This window comes from Rhinatrema bivittatum, chromosome 3 (assembly GCF_901001135.1).
Source record: "Rhinatrema bivittatum chromosome 3, aRhiBiv1.1, whole genome shotgun sequence".
NCBI lineage: Eukaryota > Metazoa > Chordata > Amphibia > Gymnophiona > Rhinatrematidae > Rhinatrema > Rhinatrema bivittatum.
This window is the reverse complement of record NC_042617.1, coordinates 460,214,699-460,235,504: the sequence shown is the minus strand read 5'-3', so window position 1 is coordinate 460,235,504 and position 20,806 is coordinate 460,214,699. Positions and strand designations below refer to the sequence as shown.

General features: G+C 42.6%; 1 protein-coding gene across 1 annotated transcript in view; it reads left to right on the top strand.

Annotated features, from left to right (window-relative positions):
* Positions 1-20,806, top strand: part of NBAS (neuroblastoma amplified sequence) — a 1,239,997-nt gene that overhangs the window by 420,104 nt on the left and 799,087 nt on the right. The window contains exon 29 of the mRNA XM_029595926.1: positions 12,334-12,436. Coding sequence (XP_029451786.1) covers positions 12,334-12,436 — 103 coding nt within the window. The remainder of the gene's footprint in view (positions 1-12,333; positions 12,437-20,806) is intronic.

Below are 20,806 nucleotides of genomic sequence, written 5' to 3'. Positions count from 1 at the left end.
AGCTACTCCTTTGACGTGTAATTCTTTAGTTGCCACTCATGCATCCTGTGAGGAGTTTGCTTTTTCTTTTCTTAGAAAGATTGCTCAGCTTGTGGAGTCTTTTAATACCTTATTGCCAGCTTTCCCTCCTCAGAAACAGTCTGCCGCCACTTCTTGGAGTGAATTTTCACCTACTTGTTTAGAAGTTATTTCTATATTGAATCAGGTGAAGGATAATTATTATGTTTTTACTTCTTGTTGTTTGGCTTTGATTAAAGTCTTGTAATCTGATGTTGGTGGCTTCATAGCTAATCTTGTGAATGCCTCTCTTTCTAAGGGTCTGATGTTTTGAAAGTTGCAGCTGTTCACCCGTTATTAAATAAGGCTAATTTGGATTTCTCTAAAATATCAAACTATTGCCCCCATCTATTTTCTACCTCATTGAAAAGGTAGTTCTTGATGAGTTGCGAGAAAACTTAGGTGACAACTTCTTTAATAGTTCTCAGTTTGAATTTTGCTCATTTCACAACACTGAATAATTGTTGTTCTCTAGTTTTGACATTACTTGCCAGGGTTTTGACTCTGGCACCAAATTCTTCTTGGTACTGCTTGACATATCTTGAGGCTTCCACATCCTTAACCATGACACATTGCTTGGGCATCTGGGGATCCTAGGCGTTACTTCTACTGTTTATCCTGGTTTTCTTCTTAACCATTCTTATAGGGTGATGATTGATGATGCCTCATCAAGTTTGTACTCTCAACCTATAGGTGTTCCATGAGGTTCTTCACTTTGTTTAATATTTATTTGGCTTCTCTATGCTCTATCTTAGCTTGTTTGGATGTTTTTCCCAAGCCCAAAAACAAGATAATGTAAACATGGATGTTTCATTTCCGCTTACAACTAGTTTTTACAAAGGAGCAAATAGTGATCAGACTACAAATATCCACTAAATTTAAAAAATCTCTTGACTGGTCCAAGCACAACAATCACTGTTAGTGATAAACATAAAGATCATCATAATTTTGCCACAAACTGCACTTTTATTTTGTGTGTGTCATATGTCTAATGCAAGGCATGAAGCTATAATAATTTGGTCTCAATGATATCCAACAGACAATAAATTTTTATAAGGAATTTTTTTTAAATCTGTAGGTAAATCCATTTTTTAATAAAGCAGGATTCAAAATTATTTTCAAAATATATTAGACTTAACGTTGTAGAAAAGCACTTATCTGATAAGATGTGGTTTATCCTAGATACGATGTCACTGAATACTGGTTACATGGAATTTCCCCGACACTGGCACCAAACTTCGAAATTCACATTTCTTCATCAGGGCTGCAAATGAGGGCTTAACTGTCCAATATTCACTGCTACCTTATTCTAATAAAATCCTGGTTTTGATGAAAATAAATGTCTTTCATGGGACTACATGTCTCTGTACTTTATTCGTCTCTAGTGTCCTCCATATTTCTAAAAATAGAAAAAAACTCATTGAACATATATTTGGTTGAACACTTGAAAATACAGTGGAAGCATACGCTTGTTATAGACTGATAAAAAAAAAAAAAGGATGACTGAATGTTTCGGTGATTTATGTTCACCTCACAGCTCGATGTCAGTTTGTGGTGCTAGTGATTTAACTAACATGGAGTCTATTCAAAACAATGTACAGTCTCTACTTCCAGAAAAGCTTGATAATCTGTCTCTAAAGTAATATAGAATCTGAATTGATGAATTGATCTTATATTGCTAGATATAAATTCTGAAATACTGATATTCTTTGAAGAGCTAATGTGGAAGTAGGTGAAACTTGAAAATGGTGACCTGTTCATAAGTGCTATTAGCATTTAGTTAAAATATTATTTTACTAACAGTTCCAGTTCATCCATAAACACATGAAAAATATATTATTTGAAAGACATCTTGGTCATTATACCACCTGTTTGTTAGCATCATCATTTTTAACAGCAGCGTATCAGTACTTCAGAAAAAGCGTCATAGCACCAGTGTCTTCTGCTAGCAAGAACCAAATGGAACAATGCCATTTTTAAATAGTGTTAGGAACAGATCTGTCACTCAAACACCAGTCTGAATTGCTTTGGATGCAAGTTAAATATCTTGAGACTACGATCTGAAGCCAAGGCAACAAATTTGTAGTACAAATAGTATGCCATTCTATATGTTCATTAAGACCAAAGGGTATGACTGTTGTACAATAAAAGATTGAGAACTGTTCCCTTTTATTGAGAGATATATCCATGTCTCCTCCATGTGATGGCATATGAATTTGTTCCATAACAATCCAGTGGAACTGCTTGAACTATATGTCATACTTCCAGACTGTGTTGAACTATAGGGGCTTGAACTCTGAGTGGTGTGACAGCTGCAGTGTTCAATCAGTCTGCAACTGGAACGCCACGTGCGACCAATATATACCAGAGGACAGAGACATTGGATAGCATAGATAACCATTTTAGTAGTGCACTCTGTATGATCTCTAAGTCTGACCTGCTGTCTAGTATTTGGATGGCTCCAGTGAGTCCCTGCTATGGCTTGGTGCGGAGATCGAAGTTCCCATAAATGAAACGTCCAACTGGGTTTATAGTAGTACTTTTCTGTATATAGGGGCTACAGCAGACACTGTTTTCTCCTGATGCTGCTTCCTGTCTGGTATGAAAACCTAGGTGGAGATTGGAACGTATTATTTATCTTCAGAATATTCCAATGCTTTTTAATAGATGATGTCCATGAATTTCAGAACACATGTAAGCTCGTCCATGGAAGTTTCAGATTTGTATTCAAAAGCAGGGTACAGTCAGAAAATTTTGCTCTAAAATAAGCCCATCATTTCTGTGTACGCCACTTGCTATTCTGATGCAATGAAGCAAAAACAGAGCAGGGAAGTAATTAGGAAAACCATCCAAGCTTGCTTATCTGCTAAACTGAGAATACATTCTGTTGGACCGCAGTATCACACTCACCAAATCCTGGATACTGTGAGAGCTAATGAAGTCTGGGAAACCCAAGCTCAAGCGATTGAGCAAGAAGACTCGTAGCCAAGTTGAGAATGCTTCAACTAATTGACACACTCATTTTTTTTCAGGCTCTCACCACATTCCAACTGTCTGACAAGACCCACTGTCAATTACTACAAGTGAGGTGGGAATTTTACTCACCAAGCTACTAGTCCTGCTGAAGGCTTCTGGAACCTGTCTGCTACTGTGCACCTTGTTTCCCCTTCCCCCACAGCTATTGGGGCCGGCAGTGCTACAAACAGTTTTCTCTCTACCACCTCCTATACCCATACAGTCCGAATATTTCAGGAAAGACCACATGTTTTATCCACAGAGTTAGACTTTTATTTGTCAGACTTTTCAGATTTACCACTTAGAACAAAATAACATCTTGTGATAATTAGCTTAACAAATAAGAAGACAATACAACACATCACCTTGGCTGCAACCTGCTCATACTTTAAAACACACCTAACTTGCTAGTCCATACAAAATAAGCCAGGAATTAACCCTTTCTCACCACTTTGAAGATCCTTGATTTCTGAGCTGTGAGGGAAGTGAATCTTTGCTGAATGCAGCCTCTGTCTCTGAAGTAGCTGAGGGTCTCGCCTCTGAAGGAGGGCAGAGGATCTGCCTGGTTCCTTGGGAAGACCCTGGCAATTGTGACTCTGGATACAATAGCCAGGCTGCAGAGCTTTTCCATACAGCACTTCAGGACACTGAATCTGGTCAGTCTGCTCAGTTGTAGGGTGGGGCAGGGAGCCATGTCTCTGATGTCTTCTTGCTGGAGAGTGGTATCTGGTGAGCCCTTTTTCCCCAGGGATTTTAAAAGCCAGTGCATTCATATTCATAGGCATGTAGACTTCTCGACCCTCCCCCCAGTTTGAACATTAGAAGATGAGTGATAGAGAGCTGACCTGTCTGAAAAAACCCTTTTGTGATTTGAGGATCCCATCTCCATGTAGAACTGAGGCAAGCTGACAGGTTTGGATCTGTTTTACACCTCACTCCTGGCCTGTAAATTGTCTTTCTGAGCCTCTTTTTGAAGGACTCAGCATGTAGGCTTGTGCTCTCTGCTATGTTTGTTAGACAAGACTTCTGTTATCGAGGCCTATGTAAACAGTGCTGTTTGGCAATCAGATAATTTAGTCCCAACTTCAACTAGTTAGAAATTCAGCACTTTCTTAGCATCCAGTCAGATGAATCCTGAACAAGTGGGTTTATGCAAGCCTACCAGCATATGGAGATGGAGCAAGCTGATATCATAGTACATATTCCCCTGCAGTGACCTCAGTCCGCCAGTATTCTCCATCTCCAGCAGATGGTGGACGTGCATCTTCCCACTGGGGGTTGCTTCTTTTTTAATTAGGATAATTAAGGAAAGAAAATTACCGCCCCCGCTCTCCTGCGGTGATACCAATTGGTCCCTCCCCCAGCTGAGAATTCCTGAGGTGATTTCCGTGGTCTTTCAGAGGTGTGCCTTGGTCAGGTTTTGTCAGTGTGAACTTATCTACTTTTGCAGCTGATGGACGGCAAGTGCTGGAAGCCGAGCACGACGGTGACAGCACATGCCTTTTCCCTCTGCAGCTGGAGGCTGTCTGTGCAGCCAGGTAAGGCTGAGCTCTGGTAAGTTTTCTTTAAAAAAAAAAAAAAGAGACTTAGCCGGAGGTGTTTTTTTTTTTTTTCTTTCTTTACCGTGCAGGGCTTCCACCTGTCTGGTCTCCGAGCTCAGTGCGCAATTCCAATATTTGTCTCGCTCTGTGAGAGGTCGAAGGATGTGGGCAGCCTGGCGAGTTGAGCAGTCTGTTGGCCAGGCACCACTCGTAGGCTTTTCGCTGCGTGCAGTGTGGTAGGCCGTAACGGATATTTGCTCGTTTTCTGAGGCTGCCCTCTATTGGCTTGTCTGTCCTGCATATACGTCTCACTGTGCGTCCAGTTGTGTGCCCACTTTTTGAGTGCACGGCAAAGCCTTGAATTCTGATCGCCTACGTTCAGCACCGCCTAGTGGCCACATGTGTATATCAGTGCACAAGTGGCACTGTGCGCTTTCATTCTGGCCGCCTAGGTGTGCGCACTCAAGTCTTGAACATGTAATTTTTGGGTGCCTAGGTGTGTGTGCATATAAGTGGAGGCATAATTTTGGGTGCCTAAGTTTAAAAAAAACCAAAAACTCTCAGGGCATCATTCAGCGCATTGTCAACCATAATGGCGCCTATGTCTAAGAAGCCTAAGCACCTTTTTCTTTGCTCTGCTTGTCATATTTGGGTGTCTCAGCCAGGAGTGCCCGCTGAATTGTGCCAGCACTATTTGGAGGCTCAAGGGGACTTGTCTTACTCTAATATTGCTAAGCCTGACTCTTCCCAGCCAGATGTGGGTCTGGGTAAAGATGTCGCAGGTGGGGCACCTGCTTTTTGTTCTCCTCTAACTGGTTCCTCAGCAGGAGATGTTAGGTCAGTCAGTACTCCTCAGGTACCTCCTGGTCTGGATGCTTCTACTTTTTCCTTGATAGAATTTTTCCAGGAGTTACAATCCTTCTTCAGGCTCTGTCCTCGACTCTGTCCAGTGCTCCTAGAGTGGAGGCACAGGTAGAACCCTTGCCTGGGCCTTCTGTTACGTATCAGGGTACCCTCCTGCCCCCCCAGTGAGCAACAGTGACTTCTCTGGCTGGGGATCCAAATGGCAAGGATGATGACGCCGAGCTTGCCTCTCTTGAGGATGGGGAAATTCACACCAGATTGGAACCATATAGAACTATATTGCAGTTCTTTCACAGGGATGAACTGCCAGCTCTGATTTCACAGACATTGAACCTGCTTAGAGTTCCTGGGGAATCGTAGTGAAGGATGTGGCTATGTGAAGGCTTGTTTAAACAGTCAAGTTTTTAGGTTTTTGTTTTTTTTTTAAGATTTGGGTACAGTGTTCTAGGCGTAGATCTGGAGGCATGGAGTTCCATAACGTAGGTCCTGCTAAGGAAAAGGCCCATTCTTTGGTAGACGTGAAGTGGAACAGCTTCAGAGAAGATGTGTGTAGGGATCCTTTGTAAGCTGATCTGATGGGTCTGTTAGATGTATAGTATTGTAAAGAATCATTTAGCCAATGAGTGTGTTGGTTGTGAAGTCACTTGTGGATGATAGTGAGGCTCTTATGGAATATTCTAAAGCAGATAGGGAGCCAGTGGAGATCTTTGAGGTTAGGGGTGATGTGCTCTTTTTTGTGGGTATTAGTGAGGATTCTGGCTGTGGTGTTTTGGAGCATTTGGAGGGGTTTAATTGTATTCATATGGAGGCCTAGGAGCAGAGAGTTACAATAGTCCTCGCTTGCTGGAAGATAAGACCCACCTGCGATATAGGGATATAGGATATATATATATATATATATATATATATATATATATATATATATATATAGGATATAGGGAGTCGCCTCTCGCTTTTATCAGAAGTGCGTCGAGATCACATCCGATCCGTGGATCGGATGTGATCGGATGTGATCCTCCATTGCGAAGGATATGCAATGGAGTTTCATAGTTTTCCTCAGGACGTATTCATGGTGTCTCCCTGCCACTGCCCACAGAAGAAGCAGGCGGTGGAGGTTACATTGGCAAGGCTCCTCAGTCTGAGGGCTGAGGTTCCAGTGCCCACGACTCCTTCCTTGTGCCGAAGGAGGGCTGCTTCTGCTCCATACTGGATCTTAAAGGTGTCAACAGTCATCTGCAAGTGAAACATTTTCGCATGGAAACCTTGCATTTGGTGGTAATGGCTGTGTAGTTGGGGGAATTTCTGACCTTGGTGGAACTTTCTGAGGCGTATCTCTACATTCCCATCCAACTAGAGCATAAACGCTTCCTACCGTTCGCAGTTCTGCGATGCCACTTCCAGTTTTGGGTGCTGCTCTTTGGTCTGGCCACCACTCCTTGAACCTTTTCAGTGGTCATGGTGGTAGTTGTGGCAGCGTTGAGAAAGGATGGAATCCTTGTACACTCATATTTGGACAACTGGCTGATTCGCACCAAGTTGCTGGAGGAGAGCCACCTGGTAACTCACAAAGTGATTTCCCTGTTGCTGAAGCTTGGCTCAGCCTACCTAGTCACTGGAATCTGTGGGTGTTTGGTTAGACATGAAGCTGGGCAAGGTGTTCCTACCAGAAGCTCAAATTTAGAAGTTGATAGCTCAACTCCATCTGTTGTTGAACACTCTGTGTCTGACCGTATGGTCTTACCTGCAGGTTCTTGGCTTAATGGCAGTGACCTTGTAGGTGGAACTGTGGGCAGGGGTGCATGTGCGTTCTTCTCAGTACTCCCTGCTGTCTCGCTGGAATCCACAGTCTCAAGAATATTCGATTCGGCTTCACCAACTGATGGAGGACTTCTCCCAACTGCAGTGGTGGCTGCAGGCGGATCATCTTCGAAAGGGAGTTTCTTTGACCTCACTGGACTGGCTGGTGCTGACAACGGATGTGAGTCTGCTTGGTTTGGAAGCTAACTGTCAAGAACTGACGGTGCAAGGGCGCTGGAGTGCAGAAGAGTCTCTGGAACATCAATTGGCGGGAAGCTAAGGTCATCCAGTTAGCATGTTTGCGGTTTGGCGACAGGTTACAAGGTCAATCAATTTGCATAATGTCGGTCAATGCAATGACTGTGGTTTACATCTATTGACAGGGCGGTACCAAAAGCCAGCAGGTGTCGCTGGAAGTAGATCAACTTATGGAATGGGCAGAGGTGCATCTTCAGATGATATCAGCATCACACATTGCTGGCACAGACAATGTAAGAACAGCCTTTCTTAGCAGGGAGTGTCTGGACCCAGGTGAATGGGTGTTGTCAGACGAGACATTTCAGCTGATTCGTGATTGCTGGGCTATCCTGTTTTTGGATCTGTTGGCGACACTATGCAGCGTAAAAGGTCCGTGCTTTTTCAGCTGCAGAAGAGATCTGAAGTCATTGTGGATTGATCCCCTACTGCAGGAGTGTCCAGAAGACAAGTTGCTGTATGCCTTTCTTCCATGGCTCCTATTGGGCAGATTGATTCGAAGGATTGAGCACCACAGGTAGATGGTGCTCTTGGTCACTCCAGATTGGCCCAGGAGACCATGTTATGCAGATCTGCGGAGGCTCCTGGTAGATTTGCCTCTTCAACTTCCGGCGCACAGGAACCTGTTGCAGCAGGGTCCTGTTCTTCACGAAGAGTCGACTCAATTTTGTCTTACGATATGGCCCTTGAAAGGGCTAGTTTGCAGCAGTGATTTCCACCTTGCTAATAGCTAGAAAGTTCTCCACTTCCTTGGTCTATGTGCGAGTGTGGAGAATATTTGAAGCCTGGTGTGAGGATTGAGATGCTGCTCTTTCCTTGCTCAAAATTCTGCTTATTTTGGAATTTTTGCAGGATGGCTTGAATAAAAGCTTGGCACTTAATTCCTTAAAGGTATAAGTAGCGGCTTTCGCCTGTTTCAGGGGTCAGGTAAATAGTGGAGCCCATTTTCTGAAAAGAGTGAAACATCTTTGTCCTTCTTTGCATTTTCCGGCGCCTCTACAGATTCCTAATTTGGTCTCGGATCTTTTGGCAAGCCCTACGTTTAGACTGCTATGTACTCTGTCCTTGCAGTTGCTGACTTAGAAATCTGTGTTTCTTGTAGCAATTTGTTTGGCATGTAGGGTTTCCAAACTGCAGGCCTTGTCTTGCCAGGAGCCATTTCTCCAGGTGACTCCAGGAGCGGTACAGCTGCGTACTGTTCCTTCCTTTATACCAAAGGTGGTCACTGAGTTTCACTTGAATCAGACCATCTCCCTGCTGTCTCTGGATAAAGAGAGAGATGCAGAGGAGTATCATCTATTACCCTTGGTTGTCAAGAGGCATATTGTCCGGTATCTCGAAGTTACTGAGCCTTTGTAGAAGTCAGATTGTTTGTCCTTCATGGCGATCCTAGACGGGGAGAGCCAGCTTCGCAGGCTACTATAGCCCGCTGCATTCGTGGATACTGGGAAGCTGCTACCTAGTCAGGTTTGGGCTCATTCCATTCGGGCTCAGTCAGTGTCATGGGTAGAATTTAGATTGTTGTCTCTGTCAACATTTGTCGAGTTGCAACGTGGTTCTCCTTGCACATCTTTTCCAGGTATTATTGTCTGGATGTGCAAGCTCGGGAGGATGCAGCCTTTGCACATGTGGTTTTGACAGGACTGTGGGCAACCTCCTACCCTATTCGGCAGAATCTTGGGTATATCCCACTTGTTCCCCAAAGCCCTTCCAAAATATTGATCTCCTGGCTTTATTAACTTATCCACCTTACACCAAGTTTTATCATGATAGGATGGTTCTGCGTATCCATTCTAAATTTCTGCCTGAGGTGGTGTTGAAATTTAATCTTATGTATATCGCTGAAAGCCCTCAGTAATATATTTTTTAAATTTTCTAACAGGTGATTTGTAGGACCTTTATGACCGCAACGTGTCAATCCTAACAAGCTGCATAGACCTTTGGTCCAACTATATTTTAATTTCAATACAGTGCTCACTCGGAGTCAAATATTTTTTCTCAATTTTCAAAAAACTTTCTTTAAAAAGTCATATCAGGTCCAACGGGGTAGGGAGATTCTCATAAATAATTCTTTATCCCGATACAGGAGTTAAACAATACACAGTACTTAGCTTTATGTCACGATCTGTACAGATGTCTAGGGTGATGTAGACAATAGCTAAATAAACATATTTTAGTAGCTAAAAAGTTCTTTAAAGTAGAAAGTGGCTCCTCATATTTTAATTGAGTTTCTTTGAGGTTTTAAAAGAATACTCATAGGCAAGATTATAGCTCATTGAATGCTATTTTACAGTCTCTCATGTTGCTCCAAGACTGTGTTGTCTTAATTTAATCATTGGTAGCCTCCTTCTACAGTGTTAACGTTCACTTTTTTGAAACATTTTTAAATTATATTTTAAGCAAGACACTTATCCTTGCATAGCGTGGTTTTGACAGCTTTTTCTACACCGGCCCGACCCGACACGGTACGTGTTTCGTGGGCTTCTTCAGGGGTGGAAATTTTCTGCGGTGTCTACAATACAAATAAACAAAGTTATACTTAACTTGTTTGAGGGTGAAATAACTGAAGTTGTAGCTGTTGGCTATGTCCTACTTTCACAAAGTCTGTCCTGCTGCATACGCGACTGCTTGGTCTCAGCTTTTACTGACAACAGGATCCATCTTGTTTGAACCAGAGATTTTGAGCGTTCAGTGGGTTTGAGGCAGACCAATGGGAGAGGAGGGACAGCTCTCTCCTCCAATGAAAATTCAAAGCAGTGATGACCATTCTACGCTATCATTTAGGCCATCTGGGGCTTCAGATGCTAATGTGAAAATCCACCATTGCTCCCTGTAATTGATATCTCCGCCTTGATCGCTTTTAACAACTTGTTCCAGGATGGTCCATTTAAGCTGCTGAAATGTATGATTGGCTTGAAGACAATGTTTTACCATCGGTGCCTCGGTGTTGCTAGTATTAATACGGCTTTGATGTTCTCGTAGACGGACTTTAATCTGTCTACTGGTACAGCCAATATATAAAAGAGGGCAGGGACACTGAATTAAATATATTACATGTGCTGACTCGCACGTGGTATTAAAATTCTTTCTGTAGATTTTGTTTGTGATCGGGTGTTGCCACACATTACCTTCCATTGTAGTGTTGCACATGTCACAGTTGCCGCACTGTTTATGCTCTCCATTAAATAACTGAAGTTTTAATGGAGTCAATGATGCATGTGGTGATGTAGAGTCAAAAAAATATTTGACTCCGAATGAGCACTGTATTAAAATTAAAATAAAGTTGGACCAAAGATCTATGCAGCTTGTTAGGATTGACAAGTTGCGGTCATAAAGGTCCTACAAATCACCTGTTAGAAAATTTAAAAAATATATTACTGAGGGCTTTCGGCGATATATATATATTATTTATTTGTCCTCAGAATTCCGAGGTGTTTTGGGCTAGTTATTTGATTTTGAAATTTAATCTTAACCATTCAATCATCTTTCCAGCATTTTTTCTTAGGCCAGATGTCCATCAAGGTAAACAAGAACTGCACAGTTTGGACTGCAAGAGAGCCTTGGCCTTCTTCCTGAAGTGGAAGTCTACCATAGAATGTTTACCTAGTTTTTGTTTCTTTTGACACCAACAAGCTGGGAATTGCTGTTGCCAAACAGACTTTATCCAAGTGGCTAGCAGACCTCATCTCCTGTTATGCCCAGGCGGGCCTGAATCTGCTGGGTCATGCTAAGGCTCATGGTGTCAGAGTCAGGGCACCTTTGGTAGCCCACCTAAGATCAGTTTTGTATGGAGGAGGTTTGAAAAGCTCTGATGTAGAGTTCAGGCCACATGTTCACATCGCTCTACAGTTTAGACAGGAACTCCTGATATGATAGTAGGTTTGGCCAGTCTGCAAATCTCTTGAGGTGTAGCACCCAACTCCTTTCCCCTCTGTGGTTTGCTATTTTTGTTACAGACTGCCTTTTTCAAAAAATATATAAAAAATAAAAAAGTTCTCTTGCCACCAAAAACAATTGTTAATGCCCATTTGCACTTTTTGTTTCCACTTTTTTTGTTTAGGGCATTCTGTAGCTAGGAATTCCCCACTTGTGAGGACTGCCGTCCTGCTTGTCTTCAGAGAAGGTAGAGTTCCTTACTTGTAACAGGTATTTTAAGAAGACAGCAAGACATCAGTCCTCACAAAACCCACCCCTTCCCTCCTTAGAGTTGACTTCTCATTATATAAGCTAAGAAATAAGACTGAAGGGGCCCCTGTGTAGACGTGTGGCATAATGGCATGCTGCATATGCGCAGTGAGGCACAATCAAAGTTTAGAAACTTTGACATAAAAGTTTGGGGCTCGGCTTCTTTGGATGGTGTCACCTACTTGTGAGGACTGACAGCCTGTTAAATCAGTATACATCTTTTTCTGTTGAAAGTGCCCCTTGATTTGTGGTTGGATTGGGTGAAGTGACTTTTTTCCATCATAATTTAAGTATAATAATTGCTGGTTGTAGCTGTTATACCATAAGTTCATCCCTTATTTCTTATGTTGAGAAATTCTTGATACATTATTGGAAATTACCATAAATAAAAAAAAGTTTTAAAATATTTTTGTTAATTTTGGAAACACAAGTGTTTCTGTCCTCTCCTTTTTTAGTTACTCCTCTCCTCAATCTGTCTTCTCTTACTCATTCTAAATTTAGAATTAACATATGTAAAGATATGTATGTCTACATAACATCAGTGAAAAGGAATACATTTTTGTTTTTATTGCAACAAAGTTCATAACAAGAATTGTTTCTTCTCTGTATGTTTTTATAGACAACCTCCTGTAAGTGAAAGCCACTGGAAGGGCCTGCTACAGGATTTGTTGGATATGCAACAGAATGTGTACAAATGTTTAGATCCAGATGCCTGCTATGAGGTAATCTTTTATACATGTTTTAAATTGACAGCATTTACAAAATGTTATCTTTATCTGTTTTGTTCAAATACTTGACGGTAAATTGTAAGACTTAATTGAAGAAGCAGTATTAGCTAGGTGGCTGTGACTATCATATTTTCCTGTTTCTTGACTCTCTTGCAGCTGCTTTGGTCTTCCTAGGTTTCTTTTCGTTTTTGTTCTAATATATTTATCTTTAATATTTTTGTAATAAAATATGTATATTCTTTTGAACAGAAAAGTACAAAAGGTATCGCCACACCTATAAACTAATCACACTGTGTATGTAAAATATGAAAACTATGATTAGAAAAATTATTTAGAGTAAAGATTTAGAGAAAACAGGACTGCATCAGCAAGCCTTTGTCAACGTGCACAATAACCATATTGAGCCGTCCGGTCTTTTCAATCATTTGCAGCCTGTTGTTCAAACATGTCTTTTCCAAAGTATTCAAAAGCCCACAGTGAATCTCTCTCATTGGGGCAGCGCGGGATTCTGATAAACTGTTCCAGCAAAATGTCAAAAAAACTATTCCAGCAAAATATCAATATGCAACATTCTCTAGCGGTAGTTTCCCAGTGCATAAAGTTAGAGCAACTGCTTTAGTAGGATGAAATAATAAATTCAAGTCTCAAACACTCTATTGAATTCCATTCATACAATTGATATCATGACGACTTATTCTCGTAGTCAGTGTCTGAGGTGCCGACTCGACAGCGGCCGTGTTTCGCAGCCTACCGGCTGCTTCTTCAGGAGTCTGATGATTCTAAACGGGAAATAAATACAACATAACAAACAGTCAACATATATCTCTAGATGGGAAACTGTTACTTAACTGGCAACGGTGCGATCACCTCTTGAAAAATAGGACCGAGGTCTCAATGCGCAAAAGAAGGTCAGGAAGCAGAACCCTCATTCTTCTGCACCTCCAGGAAAAGATAAAAAATTCCTCGATGTCTTAGGCCGAAAAATTTTCCAAGGCTCGATGCTAGTGTCATGTATCGCAGCCTATCAACTCTACATGACACAATATCAAAGAAACTTGTGGAAGCAGGTTCAAGACGTTATAGATAATCTCCCACAACAACACAAAGAGCCACTTAATGCCATTATTCAAAAAGGCCTTGAGTCAGGGAAGCACGAGGTCCGTGCAGCATATGATTCTTTTGAAACCTCTGCACGCATGTCTGCTACTGGAATCAGTGCAAGAAGATGGGCTTGGTTAAAGGCTTCAGATCTTAGATCAGAAGTCCAAGATAAATTAGCAGATCTTCCATGCACCGGAGACAACCTCTTCGGTAAAAAGATTCAGGATGCTATCTCACAACTTAAAGATCATCATGAGACACTACGCCAGCTCTCAAAATTACCATCTGAGCATTCCTCCTTAGCTAGGAAACCCATCAGAAGGGATACTAGAAAACCCTTCTACCGATCTCTTAGATACTAGCCACCAGCATCAACCGTGCTAACTTCACGAACACCTCAAAGGGGATGTCCACGCCAAACCAAACAAACCAGAACTCAACCAGCCCCGCAAGAGAGACCAGCATCTGGGTTTTGAAATATTCCCAGAGAGCAGCAGCCACTCCAACAATCCCAGACCAGACTTGCTTATAGGAGGTCGTCTCCATTATTTCATTCAGAACTGGGGCCTTATCACCACAGATCAGTGGTTGTTAGCCATCTTGAACCGAGGATACTGTCTTAAATTTCGCACGATACCTCCGGATTTCCCACCCACTCCACTGTGGTCACACAACATTCAGACCTCTCAACTAGAGTTAGAACTCTCCACCCTGCTGACTACCAGAGCCATTGAAACCGTTCCCCAGTCTCAACAAGGCAGAGGGTTCTACTCCTGCTATTTTCTAATTCCAAAGAAAACAGGTGGTCTCCGCCCCATCCTAGACCTCCGCAATCTCAGTAAATTTCTTCAAAAGGAAAAATTCAGAATGGTTTCCCTACGGACCATTCTTCCCTTATTGCAACAAGGAGATTGGCTCTGTTCTCTGGACCTTCAAGAAGTCAGTGCTCACATTCCCATTTCCCCACAACATCAAAAATATCTACGATTTATAGTGGGGCAAAAACATTTCCAATACCGAGTTCTACCATTCGGACTGGCTTCAGCACCTCAGGTGTTCACAAAATGCCTAGCAGTAGCTGCTGCATTTCTAAGAAAGAACAGCATTCACGTTTTTCCCTACCTGGACGATTGGCTCATCAGGAGTCAGTCCAAGCAAGGAGCTCTCGCTGCCTTAAAATGCACCATCACTCTGTTGCATTCCCTGGGATTTCTAATCAACTATCAGAAATCACATATGAACCTGTCTCAGCTCCTCACCTTTATCGGAGTAGACCTAGACACCACAGTCGCAAAGGCTTTCCTTCCGAGCGACTGTGCATACAACCTGGCAAAACTGTACTCCTGGGGGAATTCTGCGCTACTGCGGAACGCAGAATTTGTGCAGAATCACCCCCCCCCCCCCCCCCGCCTGTGCAGCATTGCCAAATTCTGCGCAGAAAATAGCAGAGGAGACCCCGGCATGCTGCGAACGGAGCGTGTCCCGCGGCACACGCTCCATTCACAGCGAAAATGAAGGCCCGGCATGCTGTTAGCGGCGAAAAGCAAAGACCCCTGTGTGCCGCGGGACGTGCTTCATTCGCGGTGAAGATGAAGGCCTGGCATGCTGTTCGCGGTACACGGGGGCCTTCCCTTTTCGCTGCAAACGGCGCCCCGGGCCTTCATCTTCGTCGCGAACAGCACGCTGGTGAGGGAGAATGTGTGTCAGAGAGGGGAGGAGAGGATGAGAGAGAGCATGGGGGGATGCCGGTGAGAGAGAATGTGTGTTTGAGAGAGGGGAGGGTGACAGAGAGCATGGTTGGTAAGGGGGTGGGGAGAGTGTGAGAGAGCATGGGAGGTAAGAGAGGGTGGGTGGGGAGAGTGAGAGAGAGCATGGGAGGTAAGAGAGCTTGGGTGGGGGGGATGCTTGAGTGGGTTTCAGAGAGGGAGCCTATATGAGGGGCGGGGGATGCGGTGAGAGAATGTGTGTGTGAGAGAGGAGAAGGGGGTGTGGGGGAGGGTGAGAGACAGCTTGGTTAGTAAGAGGGGGAGTGGGGGGATGCTTGAGTGTGAGTTTCAGAAAGGGAAGCCTATATGAGGAGAGGGATGTGGGGGAGGGTGAGAGACAGCTTGGTTGGTAAGAGGGGAGTGGGGGGGATGCTTGAGTGTGGGTTTCAGAGAGAGGGAGCCTATGTGAAGAGATTGTGAAGGCGTGTGTAGGTGTGTGAGAGATTGGGAATGAAAAAGGGATTGTGTGTATGTGAGGGTGCTAGCCTGTGTGAAGGGATTGTGTATGTGTGAGACAGAGCCTGTGTGAAGGGCTGTGTGAGGAAACATGTGTGAAAGAGAAAGGGAGCTTGTGTGGGTGTGTATGCAAGAGAGAAGGCCCTGTATGAGGGGATGTGTGTGCGAGAGAGTGAGGGAACCTATATGAGGGTGTGTGTATGTGGAAGGGACACTTACAGTGAATTTCTAGGGAATTTCTGCTCAAAATTTTTAAAATTCTGCAACTTTAAGTAATAACTATTTTTCTGTAATAATTTAAAATGTAATTACTTAAAGACTGTCATGTAAATTGTGTTATTTTGACCAATATAAAGTTTGCAGAATTTTGCAGAATTTTTGGTTTTTGTGCGCAGAATTTTAAATTTTTTTGCGCAGAATTCCTCCAGGAGTAAAACTTGCAAAATACCTAAGCATGTGCAAAGTAGCCTCTGCACATCAATTTCTTACACTACTGGGCCACATGGCATCTATAGTCCACGTTACCCCTATGGTGAAATTAGCCATGAGAAGGACTCAGTGGACTTTAAAATCTCATTGGCTCCAAACTCTTCAGCCACTATCGTCCCTAACACGAGTCACCAACCAGTTACGTGTCTCAGTTCGCTGTGTGGACAAACCAACCTGCCTTGCAAGCTGTCTATTGTTCCAGCAACCAGCTCCTCAAGTAACCTTGACCACAGATGCATCAACCTTGGGTTGGGGAGCTCACATCAACAATCTCCAAACGCAAGGTACGTGGACGCCTCTCGAATCAAAGTCTCAAATCAACTTTCTAGAACTTCGAGCGATACGCTATGCCCTTCATGCCTTCAAAGACTGCCTCTCACACAAGACTGTGCTGATACAAACAGACAACACAGTAGCAATGTGGTACATAAACAAACAGGGAGACACAGGCTCTTATCTGCTGTGTCAAGAAGCAGTGCAGATTTGGGCCTGGGCCCTAACACACTCTATGCATCTCAGTGCCACTTATCTAGCAGGCATACAAAATGTCCTAGCGGACAGTCTCAGTCGACGTTTCCAACCCCTCGAATGGTCTCTGGATCTCTGTGTAGTGAGCGAAATCTTTCACCGCTGGGGTCAACCAACCATTGACCTCTTTGCATCCAAACTGAACCACAAAGTGGAAGGCTTCTGCTCCCTCCACAGCCGTCGACAGACGTTCAACAGGGACGCCTTTGCTCACCCCTGGAACAAAGGACTTCTATATGCATATCCTCCGGTTCCACTCATAGCCAAAATTCTCGTGAAGCTGCAAAAGAACAGAGGGTCAATGATCTTCATAGCCCCGTACTGGCCTCGACAAGTATGGTTTCCCATACTCCTCGACCTCTCGATCAGAGAACCAATTCACCTGGGCACAGCGCCCACTCTTCTAACTCAGAACCAAGGCATGTCACGCCATCCCAACCTACAAACCCTTGCCCTAACAGCTTGGATGTTGAAAGCTTGATCCTACAACCTCTCAGTCTTTCAACTCAAGTCTCTCAGGTTCTCGTAGCTTCACGAAAGCTTTCCACACGTAAATCTTACCATTGTAAGTGGACTAGATTTACCAACTGGTGCAATCAAAAAAGTATTGACCCTTTTTCTTGCCCCACTCCATCTCTATTAGACTATTTATGGCACCTCTCAGATTCTGGTCTCCAGACAAATTCGGTATGTGTTCACCTGAGTGCCATTGTGGCATACCACAAAGGAATAGGGGATGCCCCAATAACAGTACAACAGTGAGTCAGTTTATGAGGGGCTTACTTCAGCTTAACCTCCCATTCGACTACCGGTTACTGAATGGGATCTAAATGTAGTGCTTACAAGGCTCATGCGATCCCCGTTTGAGCCTTTGCATTCCTGTGATGTAAAGTTTCTTACATGGAAAGTCCTTTTCCTAGTAGCCATTACATCAGCTAGGAGGGTCAGAGAGTTACAGGCACTTGTCACATACTCACCCTATACCAGATTGCTACATGACTGAGTGGTCCTACGTGCTCATCCTAAATTCCTTCCCAAGGTGGTTACTACCTGCCACTTGAATCGGTTTATAGTCTTGCCCACTTTTTTCCCAAGGCCTCACTCTAACCAGGGCGAGAGAGGTTTTACACACCTTGGACTGTAAACGTGCACTCGCATTTTACCTAGACTGCACTGCAGTCCATAGAAAATCCTCCCAACTCTTTGTTTCTTTTGACAAAAACAAACCAGGAGTTGCAGTGGGCAAACAAACTCTCTCCAACTGGCTAGCAGACTGTATCAAATTCTGCTATGAGAAAGCAGGCCTTCCTCTCCAGGGATGAGTAAAGTAAGGGCTATGTCAACCTCAGTTTCACACTACTGTTCAGTACTGATTGCTGACATCTGCAAAGCTGCGACTTGAAGTTCTCTTCACACATTTGCAGCTCACTACTGCTTAGATAAGGAAGGATGTCAAGACTCTGCCTTTGGACAATCTGTCTTGAAAAACCTATTTCCAGTATAATACCCAACTCCTTCCACAACCTCCTGCTGTTATTCAGGCTGCCTCATCATAGTCTATGGCACCCCAGTTGTTGTGCCTGTTGCACGAGTTGCATGCCACTGACCTGAAAAAAAACATGAGTCAGCCTGTAGCTTGCTAATCACCCATATGTGAGGACTACCATCCTGCTTGTCCTGGGATAAAGCAGAATTGCTTACCTGTAGCAGGTGTTATCCCAGGACAGCAGGATGTAGTCCTCACAAAACCCACCCGCCACCCCTGTGGAGTTGGGTCCGAAACGTTTTATTATTTTAGTTTTTCGCTCACACTCATTGCTACAAATGAGACTGAAGGGAGACCCCTGTGGCTGTAGGGATCATGGCATGCTGGGCATGCTCAGTGGGCCCTGTGTGCCAGTCAAAAGTTTCTAGAAACTGTGACAGAAAGCTTTCCGTGATAGGCTCCATCCAGTGACGTCACCCATATGTGAGGTCTACATTCTGCTGTCCTGGGTAACATCTGTTACAGGTAAGCAACTCTGCTTTTCCTATTAAAGCATTGTATTTAAAGCTTCTGTATAATTTAGTATAGGTAATGAGATGTTCTTAAGCTTCTTTGAGCCTGAAAATAGTGATACTTTTGTATTCTGTATTTCAGAAGGCTTAAGAGATCAATGTGTTATAATTTGGGGAAAAACAACTTGTAATTGTTAAATACTGAAATTTGCTATAATTTTATACAGCACACTAATGAAGTGCTTACATCCAATTTGTTCCGAAGACAGTCACTAAATATATATTTGGTACTTAGTTTATTGATGGAAGAAAAATTTAAAAAATGTACTGACTATGGCTCTCTCATAACACAAGGTAAAATTTAAAAATACAGTGTCATCAATCATATCAAAAAGATAGAGACAATTTTATGGGAAATTTGTAATAAAATAAGTTTAAATACATAGATAAAAAATAAAAATGTTATATAAACAAACATTATTGCATCTGACATGTCTGCTCCAGACTGCAGGAATCTTTCAGAATGTATCTAGAATCATTCAGAGTTTCATAATTCAGGTTTACTTTAAAATGCTTAAATTTGTAAAATAGTTTTTAGAGTTCATAACCTGCACTATTTCCAAAATATTGTACAACAGATGCACACATGCAACCATAAGGATGTCTTGTTTATACTGTGACTTTTAGCATAAGACATGTTTCGATCACAGATGTGTGTGTATTTGATTGACATTTTGTCAATTCAAGAATAATTGATTAATACCCCTCACCCCTAAACAAGGTTGGTAGCTTTCATATTGGCCTACGGGTACATGTTGCATGTGTGTCAGCATGCGCCCAGTGGCATGGTGATTTTAAAACGTGTACAAATGTTATAAAATACACTGGATGTATGCATGTGCGCCCAATTTTAAATGTGTGCACCTAGGCACATATCCTGATTCTACTGCATAAGTCAGTATATTTTATAACAGGCATGTGTCCATATCTTTGCCAATTTCACCAGTTTGTCCACCAGTATGCTATTAAGTGCAGGCTATTAAACCAGTGGTTTAGTTCTCCTAAACCACTCTGGTTTAATAGCCTGCACTCCCCACCACTTACACCAGACCCTTTAAACATGCTAGAAATGGCTAGTATGTTTTATTTTTGAAGTTACACCTCGTCAATAGCAGAAATAAACTTATGTGGCACTGGATTTGGGCATCTCTTGGCCACGCTCTGGAATGCTCACACCCTGCCCAGAACACACCCCTTTTTGGAATTGAATGAGATATGCATGCATCTGGACTGCTTTTAAAATTCGGTCTGCGCTCGTAAGCTCGACTTGTGCGCCCATTCCCCATGTGGGTACAGTAGGATTGCTGGAGATATTGTAGGAGCAGAAACCCATATTTGGTAATGCAAAGGTATTTAAATATTAACTTTGCTTGAGAAATAAATTAATAGCCTAGTTGAATAGTAAATAGTATTTTATAATTTTAGCTTTATGACTGCTTGAAACAGCATAAAGTTCATTTATGATGCCAGTCACAAAGTACACAATGTAAAATTCTTGATAGTTTACCTATAAAATTGAAATTCAAAACTTACTTAAATGCATCTGTATACATGCAGCAGCATAACTGTAGAAAAATCTGTCCTTTGAATGCAGAGGATTGATTTTATTGTGTTTGAAATTTTTTTTTTTTGAGGATTGCTGTTTATTTGCTTATTCACTTTAATGAAGTAAACACATTGATTTGAGAAAACCTTTGAGTTGTATAATGCATCTTGAACACTTCACATGCTTACAGAGTTGAATAAATGTTAGTGTTTTGTATTACAGTTTATGGACTTAGTTCCAGATGAATGCGAGTCTCATCCTCTTGGGAGATATTTTGAAAGCAAATTAGAACAGCTGTGAAAGAGTTACTCAGAATGAAAACATATGTAATTTACAACAAGTAATTGAAATGTCATTTCTATATTAATATCTCAGTGATTTCAGGGGGAAGAGATTAAAAAATGTTGCTACTACTGGAAT